The 20,747-nt window shown below is 37.4% G+C and overlaps 2 protein-coding genes across 2 annotated transcripts in view; one reads left to right on the top strand and one right to left on the bottom strand.

Annotated features, from left to right (window-relative positions):
* The window catches only part of LOC141428434 (uncharacterized), a 314,383-nt gene that overhangs the window by 223,549 nt on the left and 70,087 nt on the right, over positions 1-20,747 (bottom strand). The gene's annotated exons all lie outside the window — the stretch shown is intronic.
* LOC141427858 (uncharacterized) lies at positions 1,058-2,977 on the top strand. The gene is made up of 3 exons (XM_074087451.1): positions 1,058-1,135; positions 1,730-1,908; positions 2,568-2,977. The coding sequence occupies exons 2-3, from the start codon at positions 1,765-1,767 to the stop codon at positions 2,709-2,711; spliced, it is 288 nt and encodes a 95-aa protein (XP_073943552.1). The 5' UTR covers positions 1,058-1,135; positions 1,730-1,764; the 3' UTR covers positions 2,712-2,977.

The raw sequence follows: 20,747 nt of genomic DNA on the forward strand, positions 1-20,747 counted from the left end.
TTCTCAAACGCTTCTCTATGCTGTAAGTATGAAGCTACTTGCGTGTGACGTCACGTGCAAGTATGGCTTTCTCTGTCTAATCTTGAATTGCAAGCCTTTTATTTGTAAAGGTAGCTTAAAAATTGTTTCTCTTTTCGATAACAGGCATTGTGAAGTTTTAATTTATATAACCAAAAAATAGTTGAAAACCCCGACTTTGTCACTTCAAAGTTCGATATCTCAAAAACCGCGAAACCGATTTTGATAAAACATGTCTAAGAATCATTGCTAAAAAACTTGCTTTCAAATAATAAAAACCGCATACAAATCGGTCCATCCGTTTAAAAGCTACGGTGCCACAGAAAGACGCACAGACAGAAGACAGACACACTTAGCGGTCAAACTTATAACACCCCTCTTTTTGCGTCGGGGGTTAAAACATATAAAAAATAGTCAATTACCGTATTCCGCTGTGAGTTGAAATTTGACCCAAAGTTCACGCTATAATTTTTTTGCCTAATGTAGGTAATATTACAACAAAAAGGTGCTACTTTTTAAACCAATATTCTCACAGGATATACCTAGGCGTGTATACAAGGTCTCGCTATGTCTAGAGACAAGACATTTAGCTTGGGTGTTCGGCATACATCGCAAATATAGACCACGATATGATTTTTGAATTTCCGTTGTAATTTAGAAACAAATGTCCCAAATATGGACCACGATATGATTCTTGAATTCCGTGCTAATTTTGTAAAATTTCTCAAATTGAATTCAAATTTTCAGACCAAATGATTAATGCGAGCGATGCTACGTGTAAAAGTTTGTTTAAAATGTAATACTTTCAACATGTCTCTCTAGATCTCTGTTCTCATTAAACATTTATCATCATCAACACAGTTGCGACATATTCTCAGGCACGACTTTCCGAGTTTCATCTCAAACATCACTCAAAATTCAGACAAAGCGAAAGACATTTGACATTTGACCTTTCTATTAGAAATGTTTGGGATGAGCACATGTCGTGGCCCCTGCATAGAGCGCCAGGAGTGTTGCGCAGCTACTCCTCGCGGTGAAAGTTGCGTGCGCGGGGGGAGGGGCGGGCTATATCAGCCGCCCGGAGCCGCGCGCGCCGCACTCCTGCGCAGCCTTACAGGTGAGACATGGACCTCCGCTGCCTCTCTTACCCTAATTATAACTAAATAGGTTACGTGACTATCGATGACAATTGCCAGTGCAAAATGCGTATAGTGCCAAAGTGATTGAAGATCTTATGGTGACCTGACGTGCTTACTTTATTGATATACTGTTTATACTTTGTAGCGCTTGGATCTTTTGCGCTTCTCTAATTTTTGCCGAAAATATTTTGTCCCAACTGTTTCACGTGGTTGAATGTTTTTTGAAACTGTAAGTACTTCAAAATTGTTATAAAACTAACTTAACCTAATCTATAGGGCTCTACAGTACAATTCTGAAATATATCTGAATAGTTTATAGCTTCAGAAAAAAAAAACATTCGTCCATATAAATCATATGAGAAATGAATAATTTGGGAACAATATTTTCGGCAAAAGCCAGAGGGTTCCGACCCCGAAATTAAAAAATGGAAGTTGGTATCGTACCGTACATAGTATAAGTGTCAGAGGGACGGAATGACACGAACTTCGATTTTTGAATGTCGGAGTAGCCCCGCAGGATCCTATCATTCACTCTGCTTTACCTTCGTCATTAACTGTACCCTTGTCCGCAGTCAGGTTTCTCGGTCGTGTGATCACTCAAGTCATCATGCAGTCCTCGCTCGTGTGCTTGTTGGTGCTGGTGGCGGCGGCGGCGGCGGCGCCGCAGCGCGAGGGCGCGGCCTTCTCCAAGGAAGCTATCAAGCAGGCACAGAACACCTTCCTCATCCCCAAGGACGCTGAGATCCAGAAGGTGAGTTCTTTAGCGGCATTTGCAGTACCAGTATATGCACTTACGCCGTAGTATCAACTAACTACTTGACTAAATTTTTTAAGTGACATCTGTGATGACGAGTTTAGTAAAGTTTGTGTGCAAAAACTGCAAGGTGTTCCATTCGAAGATCTAAGTCAAGTTTCTCTGACTCACACAGTAAAGTAATAGGGAAAAACTCCGTATTTATAAAAAAGCCTGATTTCTGAACTCCTGTTTAAATTTGCTATAGAGGTCTTTGCTCAGTTCACTATGGGATAAATGAATTTCATGAAATAAAATGCATCAAAATTATATATTTATAATCTAAATTCAGAATTTAATTGAATAAGACTATTTTAAGGTTATAATCGATTGTATAAAGGCATAGTAAAAAAAGATAAATTACATAAATTTTCAACAACAATTTCACGTCTCTACATAGACCAATTAATGAAACCACTCCGTGAGCCCATTAGAAGCGCCATAGATGGTTGTTTGCGAAACATTGACCCTGTGCTCTATCACGAGCGATTGAGATTTGATTATGTGATCATTGATCAACATGATTTCCTGTTTAGCATACAAAATAACAATATCGATAAATGTTTCTTAACTTTAAATGACAAGTGCATCTAACGATATTGGTTTTTGTTTGGCAGGTGCAAGAAGGCATCGAGCTGGCGGCGTACGAGTCGATCCCCGGCAACCAGAGGATCAATTTGTTCGAGATCTTGGGCGACCAGGTGCCGTCTGAAGTCATCAACAACCTGCAAGGCCAGATCGACCAGGTCGGCCGCAACTAGCCAACCTCCCCCAAGCGAGCGTTGGCAGCCAGTAACGGTCCCAACAAATCTTCCAAAACCGAATCAAATTTGAATATCAAATGGGATGAAGTGATTTCGCGTCGTGGAGTAACCGTTACTGGGTTTCAACACGGCTGATGGTCCGCGGGCCCGCCACAGTAATTTATTGGTGACGCAAGTACAATACAGTGAATGTGATATTGTGCAACATCTTTTATACATTTGTACATAAATTATATTAAATAAAGTGGTCGTGCGACGTCCGACTTGCTCGTTTTGTTTTATGTAACCGAGGGCGCAAGCGCCGGCGCGACCAGTCAATTGAACGGCGATAAGCTGCAGGTAACTCGTATTATAATTAGGATCAAGTTCCCAAAAGAATAGCATCAAGTTTTTTTTGTGAAAATATTTTGCCAGCATCCTTATTCACCTTTTCACTGAATATTTATTGACGTTGATAGTTCTGGCTAGAATTTCAAATCCCATTTTATTTTATTCAAAAATATTAACTGGTCAGATACTAAGTAAATAATGTAACTTAAACTCACCAGGGTTAAATTTATTTTTTGACTATTGTACTTAAACTTTGCTGTCTACAAAAAGATTTCTGCCATTAAAAAGAATTTCATCTTTTTATTACATATTTAGAAAAAAATACGACGTGATTAATCAATTAGTAATGATTGCCTCAAGTACATAATAAACTTTTGGTTTATTCTTACGGATAGACAATAACAGGATAAAGTAAACATAATAATACTTAAATTGTGAATCAAATTTTGTATATTTGAGACGAACTTATTGAACAACATACGTAAATGGCAAATTTTTCTTAAGTTTCTCTGAATACTAGTCAAGGAATCCTTATCATATTTAGTGCATAAGAACCCATGCCCTCACTTTGTTTGGTTTGAGTGAGGGGCAGCCGTCGACTGCATCTTTGGAATAAAATAAATGAGTAAGTATTTCATCTATTCTAGTGCCTTCTTTATTTATTTTTTCTAAAATTGCAAATGATTCAAAATCAAGATGACGCTGTTTATTTTGATGGAGGCATCGCGATTGACATAAGATTATAACGGCCGAAGCCCGTAATCGGCGGCATCTGAATATGCATGCCGATGGGCCGAAAGGAAAGCCTACCTCGTAACGCCTTGGTTTGATATTGTATTACCTGCCTATACTTAGAGACATTTAGCCTGTTTATTAAGAACAGAGATATTATTTGTTCGTAGAAACAGAAGTATATTTTCTCGACGATTTACATATACATGACCGTAATACATGGCCTATCCCGGTGTCAATGAGCACACGTTTTCTCGTGTTTTTATAAGTTTTAATAGTTTCCAGTACTGTACTTACTAAAATGTGAAGAAGTGTTACTTTTTGAACCAAAAATTCTGCAATAGGTTACCCATTATTTTGAGCAGGTAACTTTCTTACAGTCTGAGGAGGCAAACAAATACCTACATGGCTTTTTAGCCATATGCATGGTCACGTTGTTACCTACCTAGTGTGACACTTGTATGGAGCCCCCTTAATTTAGATTCTCTATTGCTGTGATTGAGATGTAGTTAGAATATTATCTGAAATCCGTTGGCTGTGACATCATAATAATAAAATTTACCTACATAGGTAAAAACTGCGGCGTCATCGAATAGACATCGAAGTTATTTGGGTAAGCAACAGAAGCTGTTTAATGTAAGTTTTTTTTGTTCTGATTCGTACGAGTGTGAAATGCTTGCCGTTACTACGCGGCGCCGGACGCAAAACCGGTGCCGGCGATGATCTCACGGCGGAGCTTCACTTTGTTTGCCACACACTAATTAATAACTTTTGTTTGCACTCGCGGTCTCAAATATTTATCAACAAATATTAAGTTATCGAAAATACAAACTGAGACATGGATGCACAGAAAAACCAGAAAAAGACACCAGCGCTGGGAATCGAACCCAGGTCAAATTTGGAGTTGAAATAAAAAATACAAAAATACTCCAAATAACCAATCATAAATATAACGTTATAATAAAAAGCAATAAAACACAATACATGAAACATTTAAAAATATGACTATGTACAAAAAATATATAACCTAGCCTAACCTATAAATAAAAAATCCCTCCTAGGTCACTGTTGCTGTTCATTGTGGCTCTTTTCATGTGCAACTTAGCGCTCTAAATGTACATAGTAGGTATACGGCTTAAATCTTATTTTTAATTCGTGGTCAGCCGGTTGTTTAATATAAGTTAAAAACGTGCATCAGGTTTTAATTTCAACATAATTAAATTTAAACTTGGAGTACATAAAAAAGCGGCCAAGTGCAAGTCGGCCTCGCCCATTAAGGGTTCCGTAGCAGCAAGTAACATAATATATCTTATTTTAGAAGTTACAGGGGGGGGGGCACACATTTTACCACTTTGTAAGTCTCTCAAACTATTCAGTTTAGAAAAAAAAAGGATGTTTGAAACTTCAATATCATTTTTGAAGACCTATCCCACCCCAAAATTTTGAGTTTCAGTTCTAAGTATGGGGAACCCACAAAAGTTATTGTTTTTTTTTCTATTTTTGTGTGAAAATCTTAATGCGGTTCACAGAATACATCTACTTACCATGTTTCAACAGTATAGATCTTATAGTTTCGGAAAAAAGTAACTGTGACATACGGACGGACAGACAGACAGACAGACATGACGAATCCATAAGGGTTCCGTTTTTTGCCATTTGGCTACGGAACCCTAAAAAAATGACCTAGTTTAGCTGTTGTTCAGAAAGGGGACGCTACCAGCATATTCGGAACCTTTTCTTAAGCCCGGTTTCCAGCGCGAGCTGAGCAGACTCATAAATCGACTGTACGTTAAACTAAGTCATGATTAGTTCTCTCTGCTAGCGGTGTAAATTGGACTTTAGAAGACTCCTGTAAATGATTAGTTTAGTTTTTTTTTATTAAACTTATTTAATTTTTACAAGTTATGGAATAGAGTTTATGAAATACTAGCTGATGCCCGCAGCTACACCTGTGAAGAATTCGTGTTGCGCCCGCAGGAATTTAACTATTTTTCTGTACCAAATTTCATCACGATCGGTTTAGTGCATTAAGCGTGAAAGCGAAACTAACAAACGATTGTTATGTACCATTTATATTTATGAGAATTTTAGAAAAAAAAAACTTTTATTTAACCCTCTTACATTTTTTTAATAATTATATTCTCTACGATAAAAAAAAGACAATTGTTCGTCATATAAATAAAGTTTTTGCTTTTGCGTTTCTATGTGTCAATTCAATATTTACATAAATAGTACATAATATAGTGGTCACAAAAGTAGGTACGAACGAGTTACTACACAATTCTTTCATCCCCTTGTAATTCAATACTTTAGTCCTGAATAGTCCTTCAAAATTCTCTAACAAGCGATAAGTTCGACCCTTTGCCCTTTGCTTCTTCTAGAGCAGGGCAAAGTTGGACAAGAAAGGTCGAAAGACGCGAGAAAAATAAATCACCACGTTCAAATAAGGTGATGTCTGTATTTATGGAAGAATACGGTTCATTGAACTAGTAAAGAGTCCAAATTGTGGTCTTATTACTACGCTTCAATACGCAGTCACGCGTTATTTTCTTTTCACACATCAGAAAAAGCTGACAATAGCTTTGTAGATTTACCTAGTTAAAGTAAAAATAGCTAAGGCATTATGGTGGGTCGTGCAGCTTTAAAATGTTTTTTCGTACGATAACACGCGTTGACTTGCTCTGATTATTTATTTTATTAAAAAATTCAAGTACCGTATTTATGTATATTCGTAGGCAAGTAGGCCACTGGGATCGCTTTGTACCATTAGATGCCATTAGGCACCATTCGTATGTGCGCACGTGAAGTTAACAAAGAGTTGCGTTGCGGCACGCATGCACTCGCGATGGCGGGCGAATAATAAAGATTATAATGTTTATGTAAGAGAAAGCGATAAACGATACGGCTAATATTAACAGACTTAAAACAAGGCATTGCAAAAGCAAGCCAAAGATAAACCTCGGTATACGCTTTCTTGAAATCATTATAATCCGAAAACACGCGTTGTCCCAGAGATATAGAACCAAGCTAGATCGATTGTTTGGGTCTATATCGACTGGTCGAAAATTGTTAGTCATAATGTAATGTTTGACATAACTCTTTTTTTCTCCGAAACTATTTTTTTTTCAGAATTATTATAAAACAAACCTAACCTAACCTATTTTTATGTAAAAAAAAGGAAAAATTATCCTGAAATATAATATTTATATATATACCTACCACAAATATTATTCCTCTGGTGGGTCCCAAAGCCAGAATTTTATATGTATCAGATTATTACTTAATAATAAGTTAAAATTTTGCAAGATTTTTGTTTTAAATTGTAGAAGCTGATTACATAATTGGTCTTTACGTAACCTATACAGTTCTACAGGTTGACCATTTAAAAAACTATGATCAATGTATGGTTTCAGCGGGAAAAAAAATGGACCTCTTACGATGTGGACGCAATTTCGACACTGGACATTTTACGACTTTGACGTAAGACGCCGGAGGGGTTTACCTCGGAAACCTTCAAATAGATAATATCGTTGAAGCCCTTAGAGTCGCTTCTGAGATCCCTGATATAAAAGAAATAAATAAATATATGTACTTTACAAAAATTACCAAATTATAAATATAAAATAGGGTATGTACCATCAGCCAAATAAGTGGTCTATCAATTTTTAAATAAGTTTCTATCAAATGAAAATGTCGCTAAAGTCAAACTTTCAAGTTGACAGACAAGTCTATTGGCATTATTGTTTTATGACATGCAAACGATTATCAACTTTAGGGTGGTAGACCACATATTTGGCTGATAGTACCTACAGTCGCCATCATAATTATCGGAGATATTTAGGTGTTCATAAGCATCTGAACGTTAATGTAAAAATGATATGTGTATGTACAGTCGAGTTCATAAAATTGTGAGCACAATTTAAAAAAAAAATCTGATCATGACTCTATTGTTAACGGCGTAGAAGCGTGTTCAAATATTTTTTATCAAATTTTTGCTCACAAGTTTATGAACTCGACTGTACCATCAGCCAAATAAGTGGTCTATCAAGTTTTAAACAAGTCCCTATTAATACGAGTATGTCCCTAAAGTCGAACTTTCAAGTTGACAGACACGTCTGTTGGTATTATTGTTTTATGACATGCAAACGATTATCAACTTTAGGGCGTTAGACCACATTATACCATATATGTGTACACGCATACACTGCTCGTGCCTCACATACACTAATAAAAGAAATAAAGATGACTTTATTTTAAACAGCTTAAGTGCGTGTTGAGATGTTTATTTATGTTAACGACTATGCGTGCACCTCTGTATATAGATGACCCATGAAATTGGGATCAAAAGAAAATCAAGAGTCGTTAGGAATCCTCGTAGTGTGAGGCTAAATTCATGCCTCTACTACATACCTACGTAGGCACCGTTACGGAAACTGAATCCCAGGGTTGAACTTTTGTGCTACTTATACATGTTGTGGACATCCCATAAAATAAAACATTTATTTCATCATGTTTCTTAAAATTATACTGAAATTGATTATGAAAAGGGAGGGGGGGGGGTTAGGGTGGGAACCCTTTTAAGCGATTCCGTTTCTTTGACTGTGCGCTGGTTATTAGTTGTCTGATACTAGCGAGTTGAATAGGGAGCATATACTTAACTTTTATTCAAAAGCTTTACGTTTTTTTCAAAGTATCTGTACATTCTGGACTTCGTCACATTTTTTTTGTTTCAATTCACAATGTTTTCCTTGTAACGCTATCAACCAACTAAGACTTAAGCATTATATTATTACATTTTACATTACATTTGAGAACACTTGCAAATAATACATTCAGATATAGAGCACATTGCAGCGGTGGTAAACCTAATTGATTAATACCAAATGATTGATAAATTAATATAGTGATTTTTTGGTCGCTGTATTCTATTGCAAGTTCGTGATTTTTGTTTTCTTTAATACTATTATTAACCTTTGGAAAAACAAAAGGTTACCGAAAAAAAAATTAAGGTGTTAAGTACAAAGGGGGACTTATCCCTGAAGGAAGGATCCTTCCTTCAAGGAAGTGACAGCTGTGATAATTTGTGATAAACAGATACTGACTAAGGGGCTGTTTCACCATCCATTGATTAGTGTTAACTGACTGTTAAATGTGATGCCGTCTTCGTCTATTCGAACAAAACCAAAAGAGAGATTTTTCGATTCAGTGGTTTGGTTGCGAAATATTCAACTTTTTCGTTAAAATCGAGCGAAATCTAAACCGATGGGTGGGAAAATTTGAAAAAATTCAGGATGGCGTAAGTATATCAAACTTTCAAGGAAAACTATAACGGCTGAGTTTGCTTGAGAATTATTAGTAGTTTAAGAGTAAATAGCCGCCTAAGGTATAAAATATATCTAAACTTGGAAAATTCCGTATAAAATACGAAATCCTTAGAAAAATATTACTTAATTTTTTCGTAATCGGAACCCTATTTCGGGCGTGTTGAACACGCTCTTGGCCCTTTTTTTTAATAATGTGATTGCAAGCTACTACAAATTCAGTGTCAAAGAAGCTTTCTATAGCGCAACCGAGCGCCATCTACACCAATACTGAGGTACTATGACCATGGTAAGTGGAAGGAAGGCTTGCGTAGCGTGAAAGCCTTATTGCTTGAGCGTTTATGTATACTTGCCTATAGATGGCACTGTTCGTGTAAAACGCAATTTACAATGGATCCTTAGCCTATGCACTAATGAGGATCATCCGTTTTACAAGCAATACTACAAAACACTAACTGCTACAAAACGTAAAAAAAAATAATGAACGCGGAAAAAAACGGAACTAACGCGACCATCTTGCAAAACTTTACTTTTTACAGTTGGCCGTGAATGTAGTTATTTGCTACCACCATAAAGTTGATAATCGTTTGCATGTCATAAAACAATAATTGTTAATAAACGTGTCCTGTCTGTCAACTTCAAAGTTCGACCTTAGTGACATGTTCATTTGATAGGAACATGTTTAAAAAACCGGTCAAGAACATGTAGCGCTATGCTTAGTGTAGGGTTCCGTAGTTCCCGACCTTGCCTTAATTTAACTTTGCCTTAGAAATCATTTTTTAGAAAAACTTAAAAACTGCGCGTTATTAAGCTTAACTACCGTGATGTTTTTCATATTTTTTAGACGTGCGGTTCAAAAGTTAGAAGGGGGACGGGACATATTTTTTTGAAATTTCGGAGTGAATATTTCCGAAAATACTCACTTTTTCAAGAAATGGTTTTGCAAACCCTTATTCATTTTCAAATACCTATCCATTATGATACACCACAACATAGGTGGAAGTGAAAAAAATCCTCCCATTTACCACACTATACATATACCAGATATATCTGGTGGTTAAGTGAATCTTGCAACTCAAATCACAAATTTACCATTTTCCACTTTACGTATTAGAATATGGGAATGAAACAGGTACAAATAAAAATAATACACCGATTTGTTATGTTTTTGGTTTGTGTTTAATTGTGTAATTGCCGCTTTTGATCGGTGTGACCGTATACGTAAAGTACATACTATTCCTTTAATCCGTAACCGATTTACAGCCAATTTTTCTAGTATTAACGGTCTCTTGAGCTTACCCGCGTACACACGACGAACAGACATGGCGAAACTGTAAATTGATAGCCATTTGGCTGATGGTACATAAGGACTCGATATAAACCCCTGTGGCTATACTTGTGCTAACCCTACCTCATAAAAGTCGGACACTGCATACGACCTGTATGATTGTTTTAATACATGTCCAATTACCAATAAGAACCCCGCAATTCCTGAAATGTTTAGCAGCCTGCAACAAAGTGGTGGACATAACAGGGAAACCGGCTAATAGCTTCTGGACTTAGACTTAAAAAATCAATTGCGATAAGTATACCTACATCATGTTCTTGCCGATTTGTTAAGATGCCTGACTAGTTTGGTCGGTTGGGTTTTACTGCCTTTAAGCTTCGTTCACACATCGCGAACATTAGTATTTGTGCTGTGCAATAAAGAGTCATGTTCATGTATTGTATTGTATTAGTTTAGATGAGTAGCTAATATACGTCAAAGGATGTTCACAGGTGTATATATTTTATTAGATACTGCACCGAGCTTTATTGACTTGGGTTTAAACAAACTTCACTAGTGAGGTCGATGTCACCTTAGGAGAGACGTAAAAAGTATTTTTTTAACCTTTGTTTATGTATAAAGAGGAGCTGTGGTGGCTAGTGGTTTGACCTATCGCCTCTCAAGCAGAAGGGTCGTGGGTCAAACCCCGGCTCGCACCTCTGAGTTTTTCGAAATTCATGTGCGGAATTAACATTTGAATTTAACCACGAGCTTTGCGTTGAAGGAAAACATCGTGAGGAAACCTGCCAAACCAGCGAAGCAATTCAATGGTGCGTGTGAGTTCCAATGCCGCACTGGGCCGCGTGGGAACTACGGCCCAGCCCTCTTGTTCTGAAGCGAGGCTGTGCCCAGCAGTGGGACGTATATAGGCTGGGATGATGATTATGTATAAAACGTTTTTGTTACAGACTTCATAAAAAACGTCATAAGTAAAGATCTACACTCTCTTACTGTGCTGTACTGTGTAATCTTTATTATTTATTATCCTTAAACAGTAAGAGTTTGATCACCTAACTGTCTAGGAGAAATTATTTCATTTTACTTTAAGTTACGGAAATCAAAAAATAACAGGTTGTGTATTTTTTTAAACCAAATTGGGATTTACAGTTCGACTCGATACAATTCAATTGATCAATTCACATCAGTGGCCACGAAGCCGTGCATTATAAGCTAAGTACTTTGAACATGAAACTACCGTGAGACTCACTCGTTTTAAATGATAACAAAAACGGATAACTCACGTCTGAAATCGAATTTAGCTCGAACATGTTTTCGGACTAATCCGTAACCCTTTTTCTGGCCCTTTTTTTCTTGTCACGGAGCAGGGCGGTGGCGCGCAGTACTCGTGTTGCAGCAGCCGTATCGTGTTGCTCCAGAAGAACGGTTACGGATTAGCCCGAAACGATTTTAGGGGTGAGTTTTCCTTTTTGTTATCATTTAATTAAACTAGGTACTTGCCTGAATTTTATTGTAGCATGTAAACAGGGCATAGGCTAGCGCTGCAGCGTGGCGAGAGATGTCGCGGCGGCGCGGCACGGCTAATTACCGCGGTAATTGGCGCGATATTCGCACCCGCGCCTTCGGGACCCGTCGCTGTTGACGTACTAATCATCGGATGCGACTTATTAGTCGCTATTATTTTTATAAGCTTTCCTATTTAATAAACGGAGGCCGCCTCGTTAAAGCAAGAACATTTAAATCAAAGCATATCTTGCTAAGGGTCTCTTTCACCGTCCGGGGTAATCTTTAACCTGGGTTAGGTAGGGTTGACAGTTCCATTTCATTTTTTTATACGACTGGATGGCAAACAAGCAAGTGGGTCTCCTGATGGTAAGAGATCACCACCGCCCATACACATCTGCAACACCAGGGGTATTGAAGACGCGTTGCTAACCTAGAGGCCTAAGATGGACACCTCACGTGCCAGTAATTTCACCGCTGTCTTACTTCTCCACGCCGAAACACAACAGTGCAAGCACTGCTGCTTCATGGCAGGATTAGCGAGCAAGATGGTGGTAGCAATCCGGGCGGACCTTGCACAAGGTCTACACCACCTGACACGTCTGGCCCATGCAAGTACGCCTAAGACTGTCACTGTCGCCGTTGCCAAAATGCTGTTGAAATATTTTGATCAATTCAATCGTAGAGTCAGTGGTGTAGAGGTTTAGCTGTGATATTTTTCATTTTCTACAGTTATATTGTACCATATTGTGTCAAACAAATTTTATCAATATTTTTTTTGATTCGATTGTAAGATAGTTCTTAACAATTATCGAATTTTTAATTTGATTTTTAGAAAATAATATTTCTGGCGTTCTTACTGCGCATTTCTCTTGGCAATGATAGTCTTTCTGAAAATGCTGGTGAATCAGGAACCTTCTGCAGTGTTTTTTTTGCAAAAATAAATTTATATTTTAATTTTAGACTATGAAAGATCCAAATTTACTTTTGCCTACAGCGTGCAGTGGCGGTTGGCTCATGACTTTTACAGGTTATGCAGCACAGCGTCAACTGACAGCACGTGCTATTTCAACGGACGGCTCGTATGACTGCAAGGCAGGAAACTGTACTGTGACTAAAGTTTAACTACACTTACACTCGCATCTAATATTTGTACCTGTGTGTGTTAAGTGTATAAGGCAAATATAGAACTAGGTTTTTGTAACTGTGTATTTTGAAGACTGCAGCTGAAGCAGCTTATCTATCAAAGTCAAAGTCAAAGGCAAAGTCGGTTTACTAATGTTTCGGCGAATAACGTTTGGCAACCTGTTTCATTTCGCAACATTTTCATTTCCCAACTGTTTAATATTTCTGAAACTGTAAATATTTCAGGATTTTTATAAAAACTAACCTAACCTAACCCAAAGGGTTCTACACGATGGCCCTGAAAAAATCCTGTAATGTTTTACAGTTTTTAGAGTTTGCGAAATGAAAAGTTGCGAAATGAAACAGGTTGCCAACGTTACGTTGCGAAAAGGCAGTACTTGGTCAAAGTCAAAATATCTTTATTCAATTTAGGCTATAACAAGCACTTATGAATGTCAAAAAAACCTACCACCGTTTCGGAAAAACTCTGTTGAGAAGAATCCGGCAAGAAACTCAACGAGGTATATTTTATTTTAAACAGATTTACAATCAGCTGTTTTACAGAATTTTAAATTTGCCAAACTTATTTAAATGACAATGGGCAGGGATTTTGTTCATATTGTTTTATAAGCTGTTGGTTCTTCTTAAAATAAATAAATAAATTGAAATACAAATGAAATATAGATGCACAGAAAAACCAGAAAATAAGACCAGCACTGGGAATCGAACCCCAGGTCCTCGGTATTCCGTACCGCGTGCTATACGCGCTACACCACTGCTGGTCAACGGTACAGACACGAATTTCCCTATGCACCTCACATCTCAGCTTTATTTGTTTCTTATTTAGCCACTTAAGCAGTGACGCTAGCGACATCTATACCGTAGCCCTCATCGAGAAACTTTTTCGGCACTCCATTGGCAACCGCTCACCCGGACAAGAGATGTCGTTACTAAGCATCCAAATCAAATTAAGATTGGTTTTTGGAATCTTTTTGTATTTTACTTTCAATTCAAATTTTTACTTTTACGGTCATCCCGTAAAACCTAAATTGAAACTTTCTAAATTCTTTTCAATTTAGGTTTTTACGGGATGACCGTAAAAGTAAAAATTTGGAATTGAATTAAAAAATACAAAAAGATTCCAAAAAACCAATCTTAAATAAATAAATATTGATGGCCGTTGGGGCCAGAACTGGTCATCGTGGCGTTCTTTGGACTCCTCACCGTCCAGCTGGCAATGATGATGATGATGAAGTCAAAACTACACTTTTCTACACATTGAAAAAATGTAATTAAATCAACGCCAATGTTTATTTAATTAGAGCCGGTCGCAGCATAGTGGAGCGGCCGCGGCGGCGGCTAACGCGCGCGTCCTGTCCATTGCGGGGTAATTAAAACAAAAACTATTGTTTAATTGACTCTCACGCATGCGCCAGGAATGGGGCTCACGGCGGCGGCTTTCATCTGCTTTCTACCTTAGAATTAAGGTGAAGTTAATTAATTTATGCCCTATCGCTTACGGTCGCGAACTTTTTATTTGTTCTACTCTCTCACCAAACTCAGGCACCATTAACATAGCAACACGAACAGTTAGTTCGTACTGATGCAGTGGAGGAGAACTAAAAGGCGCATGCGGAAATAACGATAGGCTGTAAAGCAATTACGACCTCATACGGGTAATATGAAACAACAACTGATAATTATCTTATCATGCATTTGCGGGAAAATGCGACTCTAGTATTGCCACAAATCAGAAGTCACATAACGTGGGTGATCCATTTCGCTTCTTCCACTGTCAGTGAATACCGTTTTTTTCATTTTTTTTTTCATATTTAGTAGAGTACGTTCCAATGAAATTTGAACCTTTGACCCGTTTGAACTTCCATCTCTGCAATATGTATCTAGTAATTTTTTTGCGCATTCATCTTTGTTACAAACTGAGCTGAGAAAATGAATATTATGCTGTTTAGCCATATGTGCGGTCGTAATTTTAAGCTCGCATGACATGTCTCTATATCTTCTCACTATCTGTTCTGTATGTGTGTTTGGCTGCAGAATAAACTAGTTTTGGAGTAACGAATATTTGTCGATTGAGTTTGTTTCTTTTGTTCTGTGCCATGAGGAGTTTACATACAACATACGTCCTGTGAGTCACAGCGGTCAAAGCGCAGACTACTAAGAGATGCGGTCAAAGTTGCCGAATCCCGATCAGGTTTGGCGCAGGGTATGGTGGGGCCCGCGAGAGGGGGGGAGGGTGTCGCAGTGGGAGCGCGCGCTTTTTGCGGCGGCGCGGGCGCACGTCCTTCCCTGGAAGTGCGCTAATTACACACACATATTAATTACACCTCGTGCCGTAGCGCCGCCGAGTTGTGGACTCCTTGTTTTGCTAACGTTAATCATACGGCTAAGGCGTTAGTTATCCCTTTATGAATATAGCTGTTGCCCGTAAACTTTGTCTACGAAGAATTCCTTTGTCGCCATCCGTATCCGTACCTATGCGTCATCTGGTCATAAACTATCTGTGTGCCAAATCCATACCAATATTATAAACAATAAAGTGACTCTGTATGGAGTCTGTATGTCTGTTTGTCTATCTGTTACTTCTTCACGCTTAAACCGCTGAAATTTTGACTGAATTTGAATGAAATTCAAAACTTAACCTACTTGTTTTTTCAATGATTATGAAATGTTGTTGTATGTATTGTACCTTTATTAATTTACTACATATAAAATCTATCTATTTGGTTAAAGCTGCGGGTTCACTATTTATTAGGTGACAGATCTATTATTTTGGTCTTTTGGTGATCAAATTTTGATGATCAAACTATAATTTAGGATACTGGTTTACATTAATCTGATGACTCATTCTTAGAGACAGATTTGATTAATTTGATGACCAATATATTTCTTAGGGATAGATATAATAATTAGGGTATCGCAGTTTAGTGACAAATTATAATTAAGTGACAGAAAATATAGTTCCCCTTTTCAAATTAATCTAATCTATTTAAACGAACAATTCTTGTATACACACCGTGTTATTTTTATATATGTTAACTTTAAGGGGACAATCTACAGGTCAAATGAAGTTAATTTCTCTAAGACACTTTTGGCCTAACTCTTATCTTAAAAGTCAAGAGTTAAGATATTTAATTATTAGCAGTAAAAAGCGTAAAATCCTTTTTATGATTTCATTTTAAAGTTCATTACTAATCCGTGTTTAATTCACACATTATATTTAAGAAAATAAAGTTAAATATGTGGATTTTTTGATGCCTCTCTCGTGTCACGTCAATGTCGCTCGTCAAGTTTTGTTTATTTTATGATTTAACAATTATACGTCCTAAATATGTTAGAAATTCTTTTTGTTAATAGAGTTTTGCAAAATGTATAATTCCAGTTTTTCTGAAGTTACGGATATAAAAAATGTCAAATATGTATCCTACTAATATAAATAAAGCCGGGTGGCTAGTGGTTTGATCTATCGCTTCTCAAGCAGAGGTCGTGGGTTCAAACCGCGCCTCGCACCTCTAAGTTTAACGAAATTCATGTGCGGAATTAAGCATTTGAAATTTAACCACGTAGCTTTGCGGTGAAGGAAAACTATCGTGAGGAAAACCTGCACGAAACTGCGAGGCATTCAATGGTGCGTGCGAAGTTTCCCAATCCGCCTGGCCCGGGTGGGAGCTATGACAATAAGTCTTGTTTTGAAGAGGAGGACTGTGCCAGAAGTGAGTATATAGGCTGGGATGATCCTCTAATATTATAAATGTGAAAGTTTGGTGAGTGAGTGAGTGGAAGTGAATGAGTGAGTATGTTTTGTTACTTATTCACGCTGAAACGGCTGGACGGATTTGGATGAATTTTAAAAGTTAGTTTTATAACTGTGATAAAACATAGATACTTTTTAATCCCGATATTCCCACGGGATAGGGATAAAATCTCTAAATAACAACCTTGGCGGGCTTTAGGGTCATGAAATTTGGTATGTAAGGATAGCTGGACGTCTGAAATAACACATAGGTTAACTTTTTATACCGATATTCCCACGGGATATGGGATAAAATCTTGAAAAATAACACGTGCGGGGCTTATGGCATGAAATTTTGACGGCATGATTTGTTTTAATGTAGCGTCAATGAAAACAACGATTTAATTTTCGGAAATTCCCCCGGGAATTTAAAAAAAACCCGGAATCTCAATTCGCAGCTGGATCTAATGATTTACGTGTGCGAAGCCGCGGGTATATATTTCGGAGATCTCGGAAACGGCTCCCACGATTACGATGAAATTTGGTACGAGTAATGTAGGAGTTTCCGGGGATGAAAAATCGATCTACTTCGTCTTAAGTATTCTGGGAAAAACGCTTGTTTATCGAGTTCGGTCACCCAGGTGCTTATACTTAATGCGAGATCAAGCTTTATCAAAACATACCGTAAGTAGACAAAATGTAACAGTGTTTTTGTTTTTAGTCCTGGAAAAGGACATGATCTAGAAAAAGGCATGTTTTCACGGAAAAACGATAGACGGATACTTGCACGCGAAGTCGCGGTAACCGTTAGAATTAATCCATAGTTAATTTGTGTCACAAGGGAGCAAATGGTGTATTTACGGCGAGGCGTACATTGAATCCAGAATGTAGCGAAGAATGAGCGTAATGGAGGGTTCAAGTGGTTAAACGCCCAAGCTGAAAATAATTTTGCTCCCTGAGTGGTCAATACACTTTTCACACGAGCCATTAAGAATTTGCACAAACAAATCTAAATATACTTAAAGAGGCAACCAGCACAGACTAATGCGTGGTTTTTTAATGATCAAACTTAAAAAAATTAGCAGTTTGGAATAAATCACATTAGGGAAAGCCTTGAACAGAAAAGTTGCAACTTTGCCCCTCTCGTCAGGGAGGAAAGTTACTTTTCTGGAAGAGAGGTTTGTGAAAAATAAATTTCCATCAAATGATTAGACAGGTTCAAAAGTTTGCGGCGGGATCATACCTAAATGCCGCGTTTAACGAGCGCTTTGGGAACTCAGCGCTTCACAATACAATTGTGAGCTTTAAGGTTTTCCTGCTGAAAGTGTGGGCGAGGCGTGGCGGGGGCGGGGGGCGACCCGCCGGCTCAGTGTGCCGCCGCGATGCCGCCCGCGCCGCTCGCGCTGCTCGCGCTCTGCGCCTGCGCAGGTCCGGACAACGACCCGGTGAATATGCGAAGGATACGCGCCCTATTGTCTCGATCTTTACAGCCGCGATTTATGGCGAATTTTTTTTTAACGTCAGGTTCTGTTGATTTGTTCGCGAGGTTTGATATGGTTCGGTGTGTGGTCTCCTGCTGGGTATGTTTTATTATTATGGTGCGAGTAAAAAATGCAAAATTATTGCGTTTTATGTGTCGATTGCAGCACAGTCTTTTTCTTTCATTCAAAATAAATTAATAAAATGTTTAAATGAGATATATTTGATGGACGAGCCAAATGCGCTAGTAAACATGAGCAAAAATGTGTAAGAAAATTTAAAAATCCTCTGTGGTCTATTTGGTAATTTTTGCTAATAGTTCCTTGATTTTTAATCATACCTTTTCCGACTTAATTTATCATTTTCATCAGTACATGTGGAAAAGCCACTGAAAAATGTTTGTACGCTGTATAATATTGCTCAATATTAAAAGCTACTACTATTATTTATAATTTTTCTTTTTTAATGTAATAATAAGACGCATATTATTACATGGTTAGTGGGTTCGGTGCCGGCCAAACAAAGAGTTCAACGCGCGAATGAGTGCCGTCGCCGACTTGCGCGCGCGCATCTTCTTGTTTGCCAGCTGATTTACATAATACGCCCGTAATGACAAATTAATATTCATATTTAACATGTGCGAGGATAAATTGTTGAATTAAACTTTAAAATCGCTTTTATTCTCAGTTCAATGATCTAATAGGCATGACCATAAACAATATCTAGTTTATACTGTTGTGTATGTACGTAGTGTCGTATTGTACTCGTATATGAATGTAGTTGGTGCCCTGATTTTTAATTACTCGATATCTTTATTTCGGACATCTGTTTGATGATTATACATAAGTATATAAAACAAAGCCAAGTGCTAAAACTATTTATTTTGATCAGTAATCCGCTTGCGTAGCGAAAAAATCATAAGCCCAATGCCACTTCACGTTGTGCGTTAATTAACCCTGATGTCATTCACTGTGTTGACTATACACATCACTCTAGAAAATAGCATGATCCATATATAACCTATAACAAAAAGTTGGAAAACTCCCGACTTAGTCAGTTCGATATCTCAAAAACGGCTGAACCAATGGTGAAACATGTCTAAGAACCATTGCTAGAAAACTTGATTTCAAATTAAAAAAAACGGCCAAGAGCGTGTCGGACACGCCCGAAATAGGATTCCGTAGCCATTACGAAAAAATTAAATAATTTTTTTCTAAGGATTTCGTATTTTATACGGAATCTTCCATAGTTTAGGTATATTTTATACCTCAGGCTGCTATTTACTCTTAAACTACTAATAATTCTCAAGCAAACTTAACCGTTATAGTTTTCCTTAAAAGTTAGATACATTTACTACCATCCTGATTTTTTCAAAATTTTCCACCCGCTAGTTTAGATTTTAGAGGGTTTTTAATGAAATTTGCACTTTCAAGTTGAATATTTCGCAAACAAAATCACTGGATCGAAAAACGTCTCAATGGTTTTAAAATACCTATCCAACGATATCCCACAATATAAGGTTGGATGAGAAAAAAAAATTAACCCCCACTATACGTCTATGGGAGGTACCCTAAAAAATTTTTTTTTTAAATTTTTGATTGTACTATTTTGTCGGCGTAGTTTAAATACATATCCGTGCCAAATACAGCTTTCTAGCATTGACAGTCCCTGAGCAAAGCCGCGGACGGACGGACAGACAGACAGACAGACATGGCAAAACTATAAGGGTTCCGTTTTTGCCATTTTGCTCCGGAACCCTAAAAACCGCAATCAATTCGGTCTACCCGTTTAAGTGCAACACAATGCCACAGACAGACACACAGACACACATAGCGGTCAAACTTATAACACCCTCTTTTGCGTCGAGGGTTAAAACTAAAGAAACATGAAAATTAATAAAGAAAAAATATTTAATTGTTGGGGTATCTATCCTGATTACGCTACTATTACTAACTTTGTAGTAGTTTTTCTTAACAATTTTTTCTCTCCACTGTTTTGTTATATTAACGTATGTAAGACAGTAAAATGACTCGTAGATTTTTTTTATAAGAAAATCATTTTTTTTTATTTGGTCATTGAACTTCTCGCACCATTTTGTACTTCCAGTATTTTTTTGCAAATTTACAGTTTGAACTGACCACTACACAATAATTTATCTTGCTCTTATTGATCTTTTTTTTTGTAACAAATGAAGTCAGATTCCGAATTACGACGACAAAAAAGTAATAAAGATGATTTTGTACGTGACTTCAAAATGTTTACAAAATCCATCAATTTCTCACGCTGGCCGGATTCATTCACAGGTGCTGTGCTGTTAGGTATATATTTTGACTAATAGGTACAAGGTGTCTTAGAGAAAATTTTGTGGGACCGTTTATTTCTATAAAGATTTTCATATTAATTTTTTAATTTCAAATACAGCAACAACGGTTTTATACACGTATTGTCATACAGAACAACTGCAACACATTCCATACTTCGCACTCTCAACGTTTTTCAACGACGTT

The sequence above is a fragment of the Choristoneura fumiferana genome, chromosome 5, assembly GCF_025370935.1.
Source record: "Choristoneura fumiferana chromosome 5, NRCan_CFum_1, whole genome shotgun sequence".
Lineage (NCBI taxonomy): Eukaryota > Metazoa > Arthropoda > Insecta > Lepidoptera > Tortricidae > Choristoneura > Choristoneura fumiferana.